At 41.4% G+C, this 20,639-nt stretch overlaps 1 protein-coding gene across 1 annotated transcript in view; it reads left to right on the forward strand.

The window, feature by feature from the left end:
* GALNT9 (polypeptide N-acetylgalactosaminyltransferase 9) overlaps positions 1–20,639 on the forward strand; it is a 313,695-nt gene that overhangs the window by 279,237 nt on the left and 13,819 nt on the right. Inside the window, exons 7-9 of the mRNA XM_019507030.1 lie at positions 4,068–4,253; positions 7,706–7,843; positions 11,808–11,903. Of these exons, the coding sequence (XP_019362575.1) occupies positions 4,068–4,253; positions 7,706–7,843; positions 11,808–11,903 (420 nt within the window). The remainder of the gene's footprint in view (positions 1–4,067; positions 4,254–7,705; positions 7,844–11,807; positions 11,904–20,639) is intronic.

Here is a 20,639-nt window from a genome sequence, read left to right on the forward strand (position 1 = left end):
CACTACTGGAAATAACAAGGAATAACGGCCGTAAGTTGACTGGGAGTAGATTCAGGCTGGACATCAGGAGGCACTACTTCACTGTCAGGGCGGCTAGGAGCTGGAACCAATTTCCAAGGGAAGTGGTGCTCGCTCCTACCCTGGGGGTCTTCAAAAGGAGGCTAGACAATCACCTAGCTGGGGTCATTTGACCTCAGCATTCTTTCCTGCCCATGGCAGGGGGTCGGACTTGATGATCTGCACAGGTCCCTTCCGACCCTACCAACTATGAAACCAACTATGAAACTATTAGGGCAGGTACTTGAACATGGGTCTTCTACCCAACAGGCTATTGGCACCTTCACTCTCTGGTCATTTTTCTAGCTTTCATGGGTTGTGACCAGCAATTGCACCCTAGCCCTAAGAAATCTTGCCCCAAGATTATTCCTTCATACCCATGAATGTTTCAGTGTTTCAGTGAATCACTGTTTTTTAATCAAAAAAAAAAAAAGTGCCATTTGAAAAAGTCCTGACCAGTTCTATTTGTGCTTCATTTCAAGCAGATATCTTCTTCCTAGAAAAGTGATGGTAGAAGTGGGTAGGTGGAAATGAAATGTAAAGAAATCTTGAGTGCCTGCAGGTGGGCTAATCATACTGCTGTGCAAATTTGCACTGACTGCTAAGCAACAAAGAGCATGTTCGACAGGGTGAGCATTCTGTACCCTGAGGCGGAATTTTTTGGTTTTGTTTCCTTCAAAACCAGGTGTCCAATTTCCCTGTGGATTTCATCTGGGGAGAATTTATCCCTGGTAAATAACTATTCGTGTTGAATTTATAGATGAGCTAAACTCTTTGCTTTAATGCTGCGGTTTAGTACCTCTTTCCTTCTCCGTTTTGCATAAGCATCAGTGTTGGAGGGAAATAAATCTGTCACTCACATAATGTATTTGCCCTTGGTATCAAAATATATAAATAAAAATTACAAGGTCATTAACCATATCAAAGGAAAGAAAAATGTGCCATACATTATATGGCTGGGTCAGGCAAATAGCAATATACTGAAGTGTACTGTGCATTTTCTATTCAGATCATGAAAATTAATTGACTCCTTTTTGCACTTCCTTTTTGCAGTGGAAACTCTAGGCATATGTCGGTCCAAATTTATGAGCAGTGTGTTTTCTTGTGCATTTCATTTATCAAATGCAAATTCCTGTGACCAGTGATTTACTGCACAACTGCTTGGAGGGCAACAAATAAATAAATATTATCTTGATAAGTATTCAAAAAGCAGAGCAGAGGGATAAGATTTTATCTGCTCTTCTCCGAGCAATTTATCTTGGTCTCCAAGAAGGCAGGCTCTGTGTAGGTACAACTTCGCTTGTCCTATCATGGAGTCTAACTTGCTTGGAAAATAAGTTGTTATCCTCAGCAACATGTGGCCTTGGAAAGCTATGGACTATTGATTGTATTTTATCTTTTATTTACTTCAGTAAGATCATTTTTTTTTAGAGAGGTTCCCTAGGGAGGTGGAGAATGTACCACCCCTCTGTGACTCAGAGCCATCTTTGGAAAATTGTTCCTTCTTTGTTTCCACTGTCTGTATTGGGTAGGAGAAAGACAACAGAAAAATGTATTGATAGGCCTCCCCAGCAGTGAATTATTATTCACTGGCTGGGTCTACACGTGCGCCTTACTGTGTGGTAGACTAATCAGCTGCAGAGTAAAGCGTCACTGTCTACACGTGCAATGGTATTAGGCCTCAGTTAACTAATTAACACTGTTGGTGCAGAACTATCTTGCAGTGAAGTAATTAACTGTAATTAAATGTGCATATAGATGCTGGCCATGGGCATAAATTGTGCCCAGGCAGCAGGGGCCAGACTCCTGTCTGCCTGCTGCCTAGCCACATGGCTCTGCATTTGCAGCACCCTTGTGCCCCAGCCAGCCCCTCCACTGCCTACCACCCTCACCAAGAGCCCAGAGGAGAACAGGGCAGGAGTGGCCCTAGTGTAAACTGCTCTGCCCCAGCTCAAATTGCTACTTTCCTGGGCCCATGTGTAGATGCTGTGCCCAGAAGTAGTTATGTCCAGCTGCTCCAGGGTTTATTGCTTCAAATTAATTGTACACGTAGCTGCACCCACTATGTAGCTGGGTGAAATTAGTGCTGTGTGTAGGTCCCAATGCTTTGTGGCCACTTGCTTCCTGCAGAAGCTAAGTGGGCACGTAGCATCTACTCTTAAATAACCAGACCTCAGTTCTGCCTAGTATACGTGGTTTGATCAAAAAGTTCTAAGACTTGATGTTTGGGGTATTGTTCATCAGGAATTTGTACCGAGTGGTCAAACAATCAATCAGGCCTTTTATAAAGAGGTTTTGATTCGATTGAGGGATAAATTTAGGAGAAACCGCCGCGAGCTGTGTGAAAATGGTCGATGGTTTCTGCACCGTGACGATGCTCGTTCACACACTGCTGTCTCCATTCAAGAATTTTTGGCTGAAAAAAACATTCCTGTGATACCACACCCTCCGTAGTCACCTGACCTTGCCCCATGTGATTTTTTTCTGCTCCCAAAAATCAAAATGAAGCTGAAAGGAAGGAGATTTGATGACATTCTAACCATATGAGAATGTGAAAGCGGAACTCAAAAAACTCACAGTTGAAGACTTCCAGCATTGCTTCTGAAAGTGGCAGGAACGTTGGGACACGTGCATATCATCTGGGGGAGATTCCTTTGAAGGGGACAGCTCATAAAAATGTTGTTTGTACACTATTCTTTAAAATAAAGCCTAAGTCTTAGAACTTTTGGATCACCCCTCGTATGCAGGGGTGTTTGAAAAAAAAGTTCATCCTCACTCATTACTCCCTTGTGCAGGCATGAAAATAGAACAAGGAGGAAGCTTGGCCAATGAGCTCACCCTGAAACAGTTGAGGAATGAATTTGAGAGATAAATATAAGTAATTTGTACCTGTGGTGAACTTCAAGGAATAAGAGTCACTCCAAGGGAAGCTTATAGTGATGTGTGAGTGGCTGGGTGCAGATGTCTACCACCCTGTGTTAATTCATTCAGTGCTGAGACTAGAATCTTATTCCCAGGCAACTTCCAGTGGCAGTTCTGTTCCAACCAGGTAACTCAGTGATCAAATAAGGCTAAAGGCAGCAATTGCTTATAAGGAGAGAATGGTTCAACTGAAAATTGAAGAAGTTTGTGGGAGGGCAATTTTTTTTAAAAATGGGAAAATCGCCTGATTTTTGAAAAAATAGAGCATGCATATGTATAGTGGGGAAATGAATGTGTCTTCCAATGGCTTTCTGTTCATATCTTTCATGTAGATAATTCCTTTCATTCTCCTCCCTGTCTAACCAAAAGGTGTGCTTCTGTCTTCTGCATAAAGGCCCTTGTGTTGAATTCCTCAGCTGGTACGCTCATGCACACTTACATGTACATAATCCACCTTCTTTTAGAAATGGTCAAACTGGAGCTAACGCAAGTGCATTTGTTTATTTGTGGGGTGTAGGTTGTAGCTGTGTTGTTCTAAGGACATAGGCAGACAAGATTCTTTGCATTAATCTGGTATCTTTTCTTAGACCAACTAAAATAGTTGGAAAAATTCTTCTTTGCCAGCTTTTGGGTACAAATACCCTTCCTCTGGCTGAGGAAGTCTTGCAGTTGTTCTGACAGATGAAAGAAGAATCTTTCCAACTATTTTAGTTGGTCTAATTAAAGATGTTGGATTTACCCAAAGAACCTTGTCTGCCTTAGTTTATTTGCAAATTTCCTGCCAAAACTGATCCCCAATATATACGATATGGAATATGATGACCCCACCTAGACCCTCAGCTGAAGGACTGACTTCGCTGGAGTTGTGGCAGTTTATATTGGTCAAATTTGGTCCCTGACATTCACGTCTCCAATTTTCTCCTTCAGTAGTTGTTCTGCCTAAGAACTGAAAGAGTAGCATTGTTATCTCAAGCTCGCAGATGTTGATGTGTCACTGGAGACAGTATCTTACAATCAACAACCATGTCAGCCTGCTTTTTTGGGGAAATTTCTCCTTGTTTCATGGTTTCATCCTCAAATTCTCACAGGTCTGGCAGTGCGGAGGAAGCATGGAAGTCTTACCTTGCTCTAGAGTGGCTCACATTGAACGCACAAAGAAACCTTACAACAATGACATTGACTACTATGCGAAGCGCAATGCCTTGCGAGCTGCTGAGGTCTGGATGGACGACTTCAAGTCACATGTTTACATGGCATGGAATATCCCAATGACAGTAAGTGAAGATCACATCATATATCCTAAATGGAGGCAGAGAAGCGTAAGTGTCTGCTTTGAGTTAGCACCATTCGCACTTGATGTATGAGGGCTTTCAAGGCAGCAAACATTTGGAACAAAAACTACCATCTTAATTTACCTCCCCAGAATAAGTTAAATTGAGCGTTGATGAGTGGTGACTCAGATGGCCTGGCCTTACAGATGTACTTCCTGGGAATAAGTTGTTAATTAGGAGGACATTATTCTTCAAGGTGCTCAAATGTTACAGTCCTGCCAGACTGTATAAAGATTTTGCTGCTTTGTGCTTGTCAGTGGAATTTATTGGTGTAAAACTGTGTATCAGACAGGGGAATGAGGCCCTGACTTTATCTTAATTTGGAGATCGGTGACTATATTATAGACAGGTTGCTCTCTCCTACTTTGCATCATATATTACTGAGAAGTGCTCATCATGGTTGCTTCCTCTAGGAAATGTTAGGGAAAATATTACTAAATAAAAATAATAAATTAACTTCCTGTTTGTCTGTGATGATGCATCAGTTGAGAAAAACTGTAAAAGATGAGACATTTGGTCTTGCATGATAATGTCATGGGGAAGCTGATTTGCTTTTTTGTCTGCTTTGTCCTTTAGTGGCTTTTTGTCCAAGTAGTGTACGTGGAAAAAAACAGACAAGTTAAAACACATTAAAATCATTTAATAATGGGAGGTGCATAGTAAATTCTTCATCCAAGCTCACTGAAGTAAATGGAAAGACTCCTATTGAATTCTGTATATATGTGCTTTGGATCAGGGCCTGAATGAGGAAAAAGTCAGGTGCACACCTGTGAATGTTTAATGTTATGCTGTAGGACCCACTAAAGTTAATGAGCATCTTTATGTTGACTTCAACAGATTTGGATTAGTCCCTAAATACCTATATTAATGATATACCTTCACAAAGCAGTATTTTGGGTGTTAAATTAAATACCAGAATCTAGGCATAGATGCAAAGAATCTAGGTCCCCTTCAGATGAACATACTGTCCAGACTGCATAAATTTAGAGGAGCCATGCTCCATCCATTTTGCTGCACATGACCGCAAGTTGGACACTGAAGAGTACGTCCAGTGGGTCACTGTTTCAGCTGTTAGTGTTTCACATATGAACTAATTTTCTATGGAAGATACTTCTCAAGTGAATTAAAGCGCCGCATCTTTTTGCATGAGGCAGTTGTCTAGAAGTCTCTTCACTTCCTCTGTATTAACTTGTGTCAAACAAGGTGATGGGAAAGACAAAGACATCTGCATCAATAACACAAATATTTTCTTTTCCACCCATCCAGACTCTGTTTGCATTTCTTTGAACGGCCTCTTAGTTTTCTGATAGAAAGAGGAAAAAATAACTCTGGTAAATTTATTTGCTTGACAGTTTCCACAAATGAAAATAAAAAAGGCATTTAAATAAACATTTACACCTAAACATGATTCTCTTTAATCTCTCTAAGATTAGCTTTGGATGCAGTTCTCTGCACTGAACTAGACAGCGGTGCTTTGAAAAACTAGGCATGTCTACATTAGGAAGCATAAAACTAGCAAGAAACATTGTACATTAAAATTTACTTTCCATAAAAGAAATTGATTGATAAAATGCACATCATAAAAATAACCCCATTAGTTCTTGCCAAGAGGAAGTGAGGATGCTACTATTTCACAGATCTTATGCACTGTGGTATTCAGGCTATGAGGAATAAAAGGTACCGTACACTTATTAACAGACATATAGTTGATAGAGGACTGGAAAAATCACCAATTAGTTTCAGAGCATGAGCTACACAGTTCACCCACATAATAAACATTGTGTGCTTCCTTAACACCATCACATAGCATATAACACAATTACTTACTCTATAATCTGCGCATAACCCTACATCTTACATCAGACAAATACAACAATGGTAACAGCTGCTCATTACACTGGCTTCATGTTCAGTTGGAGGTAAGAGTAGGACTCCTAATTATGAAGTGGTGAGTACTACTTACTAGCAAAGTAGTAGCATTGCTGAATCCTATCATATCAGAATTAGTCCACGTAGCACTCTAATTCACCTTACCCCTTCCATATTTGATCAGTATGTCAAGCCACCGGAGAATGGCATGCATCCTGACTAACAGACGGTCCATCAACACAATAACAAAACTGCTCCTATCAACCTGAACACTTCAACAAGACAAGGAAATATTCTTTCCATCTACAAAAGATTTGGTTTACCCCTTCCTGTGATCTATTCCCTGCTGATTTCAGGGATCCAGGAATCTTGCTTTATGTGATTGTTATGGTATTAGCTGCATACAATTCATGTAATGCTGTTTTTTAGGGTAGCCTTCATTTGAATGGATGTTGCATAGAAAAATCCAGGCAAAATAGGTACCCACAAGTGGCAGTGAGTACAGCAGAACCTTTGCATAATAAATAGAAAAGGCTTTTCATTGCTAAACTTGTATTCTCTGTCAGAAAGTGTATCTCTGGTAGGGATTCTAATAAACCTGCAGCTAAGATTTGCTGCTGCCTTGTAATCCTGTATTGGATACTGTCTGTAAAGCACTTAGTGATCTTTCTGCAGGAAATGTATATGGTATTTCAATTTGAGCCAGGTAAAACTTGCTAGTTTCAGTTCATAAAGCAAGCAGAAGTTGAGACGGATATCCAGGTGACGTATATCAACACTTAAGTCTTGCTTCTTATCATTACATCAGTAGAGCTCTGCTGTTTTTTACTGGCCAAGGATTTGGTCCTCTTTTCGGTTTGGAACAAAGTGAGGCTTTCATTCCACCTGTATTTTGTGCTGAATGCTACATTCCAACGTATGCAAAATCTCAAAGCAAAATTCCACCACTGATAGTGAGTTTTTTTTACCTTGTGTTGCATCAAACAAACTACAGGTCCACAATTCAGCCTGGAGTCATTGGACATTGGATGAAGATCTATTCAAAAGTTTAATGAGCTTTAATGAACCTTTTGACAGGTCTGTGTTGAGTTTTGAAGGCTTGATTTCATTTACACTGGTGGAGCTGTATAGAAGTTACTGGTATTAAACCACTGAAAGGCTGTTATAGCGTATGTCAGAATTAGGCCCAGAATTTACAGGGGAGTTAAAGTTATATTGTAAAACATTAGCAGAGCTGTATTTGCAGCTTCTCTTCTCTTTTTTTTTTAAGGTTCTTTTTTAATTTTTCTTTTGCTATGGTTTACATTTGTTTTTCTTTATTAGTTTCTCTTCTTTTTCTAGTGAAGTTCCGTTAATATTTATTGTCGGTTCTCAAAGGCTGTTCAACGAGTTGCTGCTTACAAGGGAAAGTGGGAATGGGGGGAATGTAACTTGTAAACAGAATGAACTCCAATTTAGTTTTATGTAAAGAAGACTACAGTGTAGTCATTGTAATGGGATTTCTCTGTTATATTTCTGCTTTGCAGAACCCAGGAGTTGACTTTGGAGATGTTTCAGAAAGAATAGCTCTACGGCAGCGACTGCAATGCCGGAGTTTTAAGTGGTACTTGGAGAATGTTTATCCTGAAATGAGGATTTACAATAATACAATCACTTATGGAGAGGTACTGCATGTCTTTGAAAATACATCATAACTGTTTTAGAGCATTCCTTTCATCTTAGTGAATGGGCATCAGACAACACAGTGAAATTTAAAATTGACGCAATAGCAGGAACACAAACACTTTTCTATACTTTTTAAATCAAGTCTAGAAAGTGTAGGCTTGTGAAGTGTTCCCCCTCTTCCTGGAGTAAATAAGATTAAATAACTCTTATGAACAATGAAATGCAGTTTCTTGGGTTTTAGCTAACAACAGCCCTAAGAATGTAAATTCAAGAGTAATTTGTTCAAAATGGGACAGCACAAATGAGAGCATCACAAAGTTTGCAGTTGAGACAGCCCAGGTAGTTAATCAAAAGTAGGAAGAGCACTGGCTTTGTTCCTCTTTGGATTCCTCTAAGATCTTTTGATGGAGGGGGATCACTTTCTGAAAATCCTGGTAACTAGGAAAAAAATCAAATATCACTGTGAGAAGATGAATGTAGACTACAAGTGGGAGAATTTTGCATTCAAGACAAGTATCCAGGTTGTATTGTATTGGTCTAGAGGCAAAACAAATCAAAACGCATGGAAAAAGTGATCTCTTTTATGAGACCAACTAGATATTTGCAAACAATTATTTTATTTATTTGCAAGCTTTTGGGCACACTTGCCCTTCGTCAGGCATAGAAGAGAGCAGAGATTGTAAAAGTTCTAGGTAGAAATGAAAATTTATATTTCACAGGAGAGCTGAAAGTGTGGTAAAATCTCCTGTTTGAAATATTTGATTTTGTCCAGGTTAGGCGCAGAGAAAGGTTGAAAAAGTCTTTTTACCTCAAAGTTGTCTGGTGGCAAGCAAGATGTAGAAGCATATCTCCTTCAGGTTACAATATTTCACAGAAGAGTGGAAAGATGGAAGAGTTTTTGATTCCTTTTGCATTCAAAACAAGTAACTCAAAGTAGAAATCATCACTGTTAGTTCCATTTAGGTTCTTCTCTTTTACTTTCACCTCTCTTCCAAGGCTGAATAATATCTTACACAATCTAACTGAATTTTCTATAAGTAAATGGATGAGCCCAGATATAATAGAACTTGGAAGAGGTTTAGATTTATGCCCAAACTTTGTGGCTTAGTCCTTTCTCTTATAATAGTCACTGAAATAGCCCTCCTAAAAAACTGAAATAGCCCTCCCTAAAGCTTGAGGCTAAGTACAGACAGTCATAAAGTCCAAGGCTGAATCAGTTCAATCTTTGTAGGTTAATCTAAACTGCATAGATTGAACCAATAAGCAAGTAAACAAACATTCACTTTTGATTCCAGGCGTGCAGCCACATGCCTGCGGTGGCCCAGGCCAGAAGCCAGGGGGAGCTAGAGCACATCCCTGCTGACAGATTGGGCCAAGGCTAGCCTATCCCCCCCACCTTTGCAAGGGGAAGTGGGGGGGTGCAAAGCATCCTGGGATGCTGGGGGACTGTGAATTAACTTGAAACTGGAAGGGATCTGGGACAGAAGTTCAATAACCTGACGTAACCTAAATCAGTTAAGTCTGATACTACATCCATCCAGGTTTATCTTAAACTGGCTTTGTCCATTCTGAAAGCAGCTTATGTGCAGTGAACTTCTGTTGTGTTACAGGTTTGAGCTGGTTTCCAATCATTTATACTGCTCTATGTGTAATTTCTGTCCCTAGCCTGAAAGTGTTTCTTCAAATTAAGCTCGTCCATAAGGCTTTGCTTTTTGGTAAACATACAGACAGGTTATAGCATAATTTTCCATGCAGTAAGGACTAGTGTGACTTCTGCCTGCAAAATGGGGGGAGTAAAAACTCCCCTGTTGCATAATTGTTAATAAAGATTTTTTTTTTTTAATTTCCTGCTTAAGTTACCTTTAAATCCTTAGGCAGTGAGGTTTCATGCAAGGGGTAAATGGCTTCCTTCCTTCCTGTTCTGTTTGATTGAATTCATATAAAAATAGGTGAGTCACTTTAGATATTGATGCAAAGTGCAGGTTTTATTAGGTAATATCACTTTGCATCTTAATATTACTATCCCTGGCAATAACTGAGGAAAGACATTTAGTAAATTCAACATAAGCTATTAGTAACCGGCAGATCCTAGATGGTTATAAACTGAGAAGCACATTGGTGCTATTGCCAAAGTCATGTCAATTACACAAGGCTTTCTGCCATGATAAAGGAATCTGTTCCCATTGGGTGGTCTGATATAAGGGAAGCTTGAGGATGTAAGCCTTTTATGTATTCAAATTTATAGTGATAAAGAGCCATGGCCAAACATTTAACTGGTAAAAACTGGCATATCTCCAGTGGAGTCTCATGCCTTAAAATGAAATACACTGTAGCTAAGTAGATGTATTCTCTTAAATGACAAGGCCTGTTATTAAATATCTTCCCTTCTGATTATTTCCTTGAAGAAAATGTGGTTACTATAGTCTCTGGATTTTAGTGAGTTTAAGGAAAATAAATGTACTGAGTAGACATAAAACAGATGGAAACAGTGGTAAAAATATATTTCATACTGACTCAATTCACAAATGTTAAGGCTCTGTCATAAAGCTGTCTTCATCTTCTTTAGCCTTTATAGTACCTTAGTCATAAAATAACCATATTGAAGCTTAACTGTTGGTGTACCTTAATTCCCTATCAAACTGCCTGTTGTGCTTACACAGTATGTAGAATGGAGGATTATTTTTAGGATTGCTGATATTCTGTGTATGATGTTTCATTATACCTCTTGAGTAATTACAAAGTCACATATATTACATGGGGTGCATAAAAATTTGCATGATCTCAAAAGCAAATCTTATGGTTTCAAAATGTTCAGTTAAAGAATGCAAGTTTTGTTTCCCGGTATTCCGTGCTCTCAGTTCCAAGACTGATAAGAAAGCCTACTTGCATGGTATTTCTAACCTGATTAGGATGAAAAAAAACACCTGAAGTCTCTCAAGACTTCCAACACAATTTGGGAGATTTAAAAATTCAAATGTTCTGGAGAAGCATCTGAGCTTCTGGCCTGTCATGTACCCAAGCTATCCTTTTTCTGATTCCTGTAATCTTATTTAATGTCATTGTTTTTCAAAAGGACAATACACCAAACACAAAACATGGTATCTGTGATGCACTTGATAGGTTCTCAACTCAAATGAGCTCCTTTATATATACACTTCTGCTTTCTATGCACGCTACACTGAAAAATAACACACCAGAAAACTCCCTGGCTGCATCTACATGTGCAGAGTGGACTAATTAGATCTACTGTAAAGTGTCAGTGTCTACACGTGCGCTGGTATTAGGGCACAGTAAACTAATTAACTCTGCCATAAGATAGTACTGTCAGGGACCTGTCCTGATCTCCACATGGCTGGGAGAGCTGTCCTGGCTGCTGGGCAGCTGCCTCCCAGCCACGAGGAGATCAGGACCTGTGCGCTTCAGCAAATTAGTGTAATGCACTGATTTCTAGTACCTATACCTACAGGTACTAGAAAACAGCACATTAGACTAATCTACTTCATAGTAATTGCTGCATATGCATAGACAGTGATGCTTTACTGCACATTAAACTAATCTAATGCACAGTAAAGCATCTCATGTAGAGGTGCCCTATTTGGGGCAAAATTTGACCTGCAGCTTTCAAAGTGAATTTGAGTTGTTTCTGCTTTTTTGCACAATTATTTTGCAAAAATAAAAAAATGACCCAAGTTAATAATCCTGTAAGATTACAGAACATTCAAATAATACAGCTGTGGCTTTTCACATGGGGAATTCACTGTCAAAGACTTTAAGAGGTGTCCAAAGGAAGAAGTAATGGAGTGTCAGAGTTGGCGAATGAGAATATTTTTCTCTCTTGAAGCAGTGTTCAATGTCTTGGCACAGTATTTGCTTTGGTAATTGTAATGTGACAAAGCTTCAGACAAGCAGGTTTGCTTTCTGTGAAGGGGTGACTAAAGCGATGGGTCTCTACTTTGATTGTAGGTTCGTAACAGCAAAGCTAGCGGCTACTGCTTAGACCAAGGAGCAGAAGATGATGACAAAGCAATCCTCTATCCGTGCCATGGAATGTCCTCCCAGGTAAATTAACTAAAATTTATTTAACCCTCAACAGTTAGAAAGCTTTGAGACCCATGCAAAGAAACCTTCAGAGGAAACAAAAGTATGATGCAATTTCTTTGGGGAAAATTTAGGAATTTTGGCCCTGCTAGCTCATTTTTTCAGTGGTACACAAAACTTGCTTCTAGTCAACTAAAACAGGTTGAACAAATGACTTATTTAAACTGGTGCAGACTCCTATGTGTAAACTTGTATCAGTTTGAAACTGGCTCATTTTGGTTCAGCTTGCATTTAGTTCAAAAATGTCCACCCTATATTTTGTAGTGCTCAATAGAGGCCAGATCCTCACACACATTTGCAATGCCTTTGTTAAACCACTTTAGTTCTACTGATTAAAAGCCTCGTGTAAACACTCTCATTTGGGTATGAGTGTCTTATTTCAATTTGGTTTAACCCTGATGCTAATTCATTGAAATTACACCAAAATAAGCCTGTGTAAATCAAAAATAAGAACATCCACATATCTATTCACACTCTTATGCATATAAGTAGTCCCCCTGAACTCCATTAGATCCCTCTCCATGAGATTGCTTAGTGAAGTCAATGGAAGTCTTTCAACTTTGTGTGGTTAAATTAAGCATACTCATGCTTGCAAAATTGGGTCGTTGGTTTGATTAGCACTGTAGAAAAATAAGTGCAACACTCACAAGAAATGTCAATGGATGGTTCGAATGGAATACTTTCCTGGAAAAGAAGGCAATCAGACTGCATGACACATCTTGTACATGACTATGATTTTGTAGTCAAAACATTCCATCTATTCATATGCCAATAGGTTTCACAAAAACCAAGCTTTAGACAAAAAAAGTCTTTTCATCACTGAAGACTATTTTTCACTTCATATACTTCCTTCCTTCTGTTTCCAAAGCCCAATTAAATTAAAACATAAAATAAAATAAGATACAATAAAAAATAAAATAATAAAAAAGACCTCCTGCTGCAAGCAAACTGCAAGTAAAAGTTAGGGACCTGATCCAACCCCACTTGAAATCACTGGAAGGGCTTCCATTGATTTCTGTGGCCGTGTCTAGATGAGCAGGGGCATACACTTGGAGTGGCACAAATTGCCTCAGCGCATGCCCCAGCACATACACTTCATCTTGGAACAAACTGTCCAGCAATGGGCAAACTGCCCTGTCCCAGCTCCTCTGGGCTCTTCAGCCAGGGAGAGCTGGAGGCTGGGGCCAGCACCTGTTCTTCCCTCAGGAGTCTTACCTGATGGCATGCTGGGGCAGCAGTGGCACAACTTGGGCAGTGTAGAGGCCTGGCCAGGAGCCAGAACATTGCTCTGAACAGCCTGGCCTCTGTTTGTGCCAGCGCACACTTACTTTACATGCTTTGTGCCACTTTTGTTTCCAGGGCTTTTTAGATACCAGGAAATCCCAGTAGCAAATTTTGCCACCATGCTGCAAATTTGCATCACCACACACATTTTGATGTTCACAATATAAGGTTTGTGGATCAACAAACCACATGCCCCTGCTCATCTGGACATGGCCTCTGGGCACTGGGCTGGACCCCGTGGGAATTTTGCTGCAAGCTGGGGATCAGGCTTCCAGGACAGTGGTTCTCATCAGGGCTGCTGTAGCACCCTGAGGTGCCATGAGACTCTTTGGAGGGTGCCACGGCACACAAGGAGATAAGCGCTTGCTCTTCTCTTCCTGGCTCCTGTGCAAGAAGGTAAGCATAAGCTCATCTCTGCGTGGCTCAAGTGAAAGGAGGTAAGCACGCACTTGTCCTGCCCCCGTGTGAGGAGTTAAGTGCTCGCTTCTTCCATGCTCCCCTCACCCTTCAACCTGTGTGAAGAGCTAAGCACAGGCTGGTCTGCCCAGGTCCAGTGCAAGTAGGTAAACTTGTGGTCATCCCTGTCCTGTTGCTCTGTGAGGAGCTAAGTGCCCACACTCCCCGTGCCCTCCATGCCCCTGTCCCGGGAGTTAAGTGCTACAATAAAATAAGTTGTTATTGAAATGGAGTGCCATTCAGTTCACAGGAGTTATGGAAGGGTGCTGAGCTGGAAAAGGCTGAGAACCGCTCTTCTAGGATATGCCTCTAACTTTGTCAATTAGCTACTCCCTGGTCACCTACCTGGCCCTCTGTAGGTTTCTAGTGTCCTAAGAGTATGTGTGCAGACGCTTAGGCTACGTATAGATGCACTGTTTCACATTCTGATTAGAGTGTGTCCAAGCAGGCATTGATTAATCAAGTCTGCCTCACATTCAAAGCTAATTAGAATGCCCCAGCATCACTTCACTGTCATGTGATTTAAACCTCCACCCCCCCACCCCCTACCCCCACTGCATTTTAAAATGGTTGATGGGAGGCTTTAACTAAAGCTTGTCGAATGAGCTTTAGTTAAAACACCCCTGTGGCCATTTTGAAACACAAGGGGCTTAATACACATGACAGCAAGCCGTTTTAATTAGAGCAGCTGTCAGGGAAATGTTCCAATTAAAACACCCTCCCCCCGTCCCCCCTTGATCATGTGTATAGGAACCCTTAGTTCCTCCACACCTGTACAATATCAGTACATGCCAGGTCATGTGTTTGTGAATGTTTCCTTCAAAAGGACCCAGTGTGGGGTTATCTGAGTGGGCTGCACAGGTTATTTTGTGAATGCTGGTGATGCTGTTGTCATTTGTATTAATCAGTTGCACTTACGATAATGCATAGAGGCTCTGCTTAGGACTCCATTGTGCCATTTGGTGCATGGACCAAGAATGAGATCCAGCGTCTGTCCCGGAGAGCTCAGAACCCAGATGGACATGGTATACCTCATGTGGCGGGAAAGGAAATCTTATTAATCTCAATGTACTGATGAGGAACTAAGAGAGTTTTAGGGCCCAGGAGTGTGTAGGCCTAGTGGAATTTTCAAAGTTTCCTGAGCAAGTCAGATACCTAACTGTTAATTGATTTCAATCCATAGGACAAGCTAGCTAAGGAGTTACAAGACCCTGCCCTTGATGATGTAAAGAAACCTTCTGAAATGTATTTTTAAAAGAATTACTAAACTGGGATAGAATTTACACTATGCTCTGGTTGTGCATCACTTTTCTCCAATAGGAGAATGGGATACTAGGCACGACCTGCTGTAATTATGCCACAAAAACTTCTCTGCATTCCAGACAAAAATGTCTGGCTTCACTATGACAACTTCACTGAACAAAATCCAGCCACTTTGCGCATATTGCCTTAATCAAAGAACCATGTAACTTAGCAGCTGAATATATGTGCTGAAGATGCCAATTAAAATGAAAGGCCAAAATATGCTAATTTGCCCTTGTAATTTGGGGAGTCACTGCATAGTACCAAATTAAGCAAATTAAGGTTTGATTCTTCAGCTGTTATTTGTGTTCATTATTCCTTCCTCACCAGAATTGTCACGTTCGCTTAAATAATTTTTGGATTGGACCCATATGGCCCTAAAGCGCATACATCAATTTTTTATGAGTAGGTATAGCATTAAGTACATGTTTAAAGATGATTTTAATGGGATTTAAGCAGAGTAGTTAAGTTAAGCCTATCCTTAAGCCCTTTCCTAAGGAAGTTTGCTTTCCTGGATCAGTTCCTGTACAAATATCTTGAGGGATGAAATTGCTTAATTCTGTGCTTATACTGATGTTACTTATTTTTAATGAAAGTCAGATATTATTTAAATACAGAACTCTGGCTTTTTTTTCCTGAAATGTCATTTTAGTTTCTTTTAAGTGTCATCTAAATCAGAACTGCATTAATGAACATTCATTCATGCATAAATAAATTCTGACCTTATCATGGACTTAAACAATTAACTGAAGTTCAGCCATACACATTACTGACTTGGAATCCTCCCTTGTAGATAACCATGGAGGCATAACAAGATTTGCAAAATATAAATATTGCCCATTGTGGTTAATTGCAAGCTGGTGACGGGTCACACCTTATTAGAGAAAAATAAATAGACATTCAGTTCCTACTGCCAAAACGTCCACCCTTGCTAGGTTCATTATGGGACACTTGACTGACACCTTCACAGTAAATTTAGAGGAGTAGCCTTTGATTAAGATAACAAAATAGAGTTGCTTAATTAGATGCAAATGAGCTTTCCAGGAAGAGTCCAGTTCAGTTAGAGGCTGTCAAAGCGCATATAGAGTTCACTCTCTAGCATCATATCTCTGTTGACCAGAGGGTCACAGGGTAAAGTCCCTAGAGAAGGGTCTTTTGCAATTTCTAATGTTGCACCTCAGTGCCGGTAGTGATGAGAATAATGAAGGCAGTGGCAGCGGTTCTTGCTGTAATTTATTTTGTAGGTTGAACCCCTGGTATTGCATCCTGACTCTTATTTTATAGAGCAGTAATGTGTATGGCTGAACTACAACCTTTTTGTACCAAGACCCATTTATAAACATCACTGGCCAGTCCCAACCCAGTGCCCCTCACTCCTGACCCACTGCCTCCTGCCTTCAGGCCCCCAGTGTGTGGGGTGGGGATGGAGCAGTGGGGGGGGGCACCCAAGCAGCTCCAAAAAGCCCCTTGAAGGGTGACTCTCTGCCAGCCTGCAAGGGAAAAGCCACAGTTTCCCACATTGTTTTCCTTTAAAGGAGAATCCATTTTTAAAGTTTGTTTGCAACCCTTTCTATATTCTTGCAACCCACTTCTGGGTCATGACCCATGGGTTGAGAAACACTGTTGTGTGATGTGTGCTCTATAACAAAGAAAAGGGGACAAAGCAGGTGAATGCACAGCTGTCCTTGTGGCTGGGAAAGTAGTCAGGGTTAAGTAATAGCTTTGATAAGCAGAGTTGTTTCCCTTACCTTTGTCAGCTAATTACCAAGCTGCCTACCTCTTGTAATCTGCTAGGTTCAGATTATAGCCAGTACTGACATATTTCTCCAAGGGGTTTCAAGTAAGCTTGTAGCTCATTTTGTGAGATGTAGGAACAGACCATGCTCCTTTTTCAGTGACCACCGGGCATGGGTCAGTAAATTATGTGAATCGTCTTCTGAATATTGGAAATCCTTTCCACTGCCTTGGAGCATCTACTATGTAGCTGCAGTGCTCAGTGGCAAACTAAAGTCCACAAAGCGTACTGAGTACCAGCCCCTGCTTTTCCACAAGATTGGGTGTCTCCCAAGATAGTAGTAAATTATACTTTTCTTGGGCATGAGCCTGGGCATCCCAGAATCTTTGACCTGACAGAGACAGCCAGTCAGAGAGCTATTGGGTCCTAAAAAAATGATAGCAAACCAATAGTGAGAGAGGAAGCACCCTATGTGGAAGAGTCCCAAGGGAGAAGGGTTATCATATCTATCAGGGAAAATTGATAGATGGATCTGAGTATTTTGGAACCTAAATGGCCCTGATGTTTTGTCTCCATCTAACTTCTTATTCACAGACAAAATTGCCTCCAGGAGAGTTGTGTCAAGTTGAGCTGGTTTAGCATCTCAGCCACAGGGGTAAAAGCAGGGGCAGCTGCACAGTTTGAGAAGTGATATCATCTGCTCAGCTAGGCCTGTGGTGGTGATGTCAGCTCTGGCACTAACTCTCCCTTAATTAAACAATGGACTCTCTCCATTTTAATTTCTTCATATGTAAAATGGGAAAGATACCATCACCTTGTCTGCCTCATGAATATTCCATCTGCCTGGTAGTATTTGCTAGGGCTGCACGAACCTTCGGTCCCTGATTCGATTCAGCAGAAATACAGCCCAATTTGGCAGCCGAATCTCCGAATCCGAACTGAATCAGGAGACCCTTTAATCTCTCCGAATTGAATTAGAATCCTCCAAATCGTTGCGAAGAGATATGGAAAGATTTGGCGATTCCAATGTAAGACACAGCTTTAAATGTTTTTTCTACATACCTCTAGGTAGCAGGCAGCTTGTAAATGCTGAGATGCTGGGGCACGTGGAGTGTCCCACGGGAGTGTGGGAGGGGTCCCCAGCACACTTGACAGCTAACCGAGAAGTGGGCCAGAAGCACTTCCTCTGGGGAGCATGTTTCCCCCCACCCCCACCCCTGTGCCCCTCCAGCTTGGTGACTGGTGCCTCCTGGATCCAAGGGGGGCACCCAGGGTCCTCCCATGGCTGATTGCTGAGCTGGGGAGGGGTATGGGGTGGGGGGACCCAGCTATCTTGGCAGCAGACCCGGAAGTGGACCAGAAGTACTTCCAGTCTACTTCTGGCTTTGCTGTGCTCCTATGGGATGCTCCATCCACCCCAGCATTGCAGCATTCATGATCCATGCCTAGTACCTCGAGGTATGTAGAAAAAACTTTTAAAGCTGTGTCTATAGCCAAATCGCTGGTTCTCTGAATCAGCATCAAATCTTCAGATTTGGATTCAGCCAAATCGAATTGGGGACAGTGATCCGAATCAGCTAGTTGAATCACTGTCCCTGATTGAGGCCGAATCCAAATCCAGATTGAATACGGCCTGTTTCACATACCCCTAGCATTTCCAAAGCACTGGGACTCACCAGTGTACATACAAAACCCATCACCAGTGATCAGGGCATTCACCTGGATACCCCAGGTGACGGTACAGGATCCACCAGGTTTGTAGTTCCTCATCTCAGATAGAGAAGAGACTTAAATTTGAGTCTCTTGCATCTCAGGTGAGTGGCCTAAACATGATGCTATTGGCTATTAGCCAAGCCAAAAATTAGCCCCACATGCTCCATAATTGCCATTCCTATTCCCTTCCCCTGCCTGACCAATTTCTCTACTTTCTGCTTCCTGCCGTATCTGCCACCTTGTTGCCTGTTGCCTTCCCAGTCTGCCAAGTGCCCCACAGAGGTCACCTGTGCCACAGGTTGGCCACTGCTGGAGTAGGTGATCTCTCTTTTTCTCCTGAGCACCATCAATTTTACCCTAGACCTGAGAAATCTTTTTGGTGAAAGTTTAGGGAAGGTGATATGTTTCCATCAAGTCCCAAACCTTTCTAACAAACTTGATCGTAAACCTTTCAAAATTGCCATCAGCTGTACACAGAGTCCAGAAATGGCAATGGGACCTGCTTTTAAGGCAACTGGAAGATCTGGGGACACGCAAAGATTCCCTTTCCAGTACCATGTACACTTCTATAAAACAATTCAAGTTGAAATTGGGGTTACCACGCCCTGCTCCCCCAAGTCCCTACTCCTGCCCTATGCATGGTGCCCAGAGCACAGGCAAGAGCTAGCTGAGTTTTGTGCGGTGCTAGGACAGGAACTAGTCCTGTTCCCTGCCTAAAATTTGTGACTTCTGGTTCTGCAAAGAATCAGGCTTGGAGGCTTTTGCTATCTAAGCATCCCGCAGATCAATAGCACTTCAGTTAGCTAATACCTGTTCTGATCCAGATTTGGCAGAAACGCTGTGGTTAGGTGCGATGTTACAGCAGCACCAGTAGGCACAGGGGATAAGAGAGTCACTTCTCCAAAAAGTGTGCAATCTAAGTAGATGAGACAGAGAGAGTATAGGATGGGAAAACAGAAGCACAGAGAGCTGCAGTCCACCCAGCATTAATTAAGTCAGTGGCAGAGCCAGAAACAGATCTCGGGTCTCTGGACCCCCAAGACTAATGCCTATTCATTAAATCAGTGGGCTTAAAACTGTGTTCTATGGAGTCCTGGGGTTTCTCGATAGGTCATCAGAGGGTCTACAAAGAGATTAGGAGTAATGGCGGAGTGGGCTGGGAGGCAGTGCCCTGCCATTACAGGGCTGAGTTGCCTGGCTCTGTATCAGCTCTCACCACCCATGGAGCCCAGGGTAGCAGTTCCATGGCAGTAGACATGATATGAAAGGTTTCCATGACTTTAGGTAGCTTGAAAACCACTGCTCCAGACCACACGGCCTTCCTGTCCCATTTGCACACTCCCTTATGTAGCCTCAAGGAACTGCCCATTAAAAACAAAGTCTCCCAATGCAGGAGAGTGACACTTAAGAGGAGCATTTGGGTAAAGTGGAAGAATTAATCTGCAGTATTATCCAATACCATTTTCCATTTCCTTTTTTTTATAGTAGTAGTTTATGTTCTGCGAGAACTGCCGGGCTGTATGGAGAAGGTGCCGTTTTATCTAAGCCGAACATTTTGCAGATAAGGATGGGTTGGAGTGACTTGTATGCAGCCAAGTTAATTAATGATTACACAGCTGAAAAACTTATATCATTTCACTACAATTTACAAAATTAATTCAGTGTGAGGACCACAGCTGCACAAACCCTAATCAAGGATATTCAAGCGGATAGCATGAAAGGTGTTGACAGCTAGCATTTTTAATATGTTAAATAAACATTTGAAAAACCCCCTCTTGTAATCAGTCTGGATGTGTGTGGTTTTTTGTTGTGTCTACCTTCCAGTTCTTGACATTGTAAGTCTCATGCCAGGGCATGAGACGCCTGTATTGTGTTGTGAATTGTGTTGCTGTCACATACCAAATAGGAAGAACACCCCATTTTGGTCTGCTGCTGGTTATCATTGGTGCTTTGTGCCTCTTAATGAAGGCAGCTCAGTATAAATTAATCCTAAGGTCTGCTTGTTTTTATGATCCCACCTTCTGGATGCTACTTAAGTATATAATTTACTTTGTATGCTTAAAATCAAGCCAAATCACAGCAGATTATGATTATATTCTCCTTGACTTATGCATTCTGTTGCAAGAACTGTTCTCCTTTTCCTTGCTCTCTCCATGTCATTTGTTTTTTCCATGTTGCACATCCTTGATAGCCTTCACTTTTCTTTG

Source organism: Gavialis gangeticus, unplaced genomic scaffold (genome assembly GCF_001723915.1).
Source record: "Gavialis gangeticus isolate Ggan-Ray unplaced genomic scaffold, GavGan_comp1, whole genome shotgun sequence".
In the NCBI taxonomy this organism is placed as follows: domain Eukaryota; kingdom Metazoa; phylum Chordata; order Crocodylia; family Gavialidae; genus Gavialis; species Gavialis gangeticus.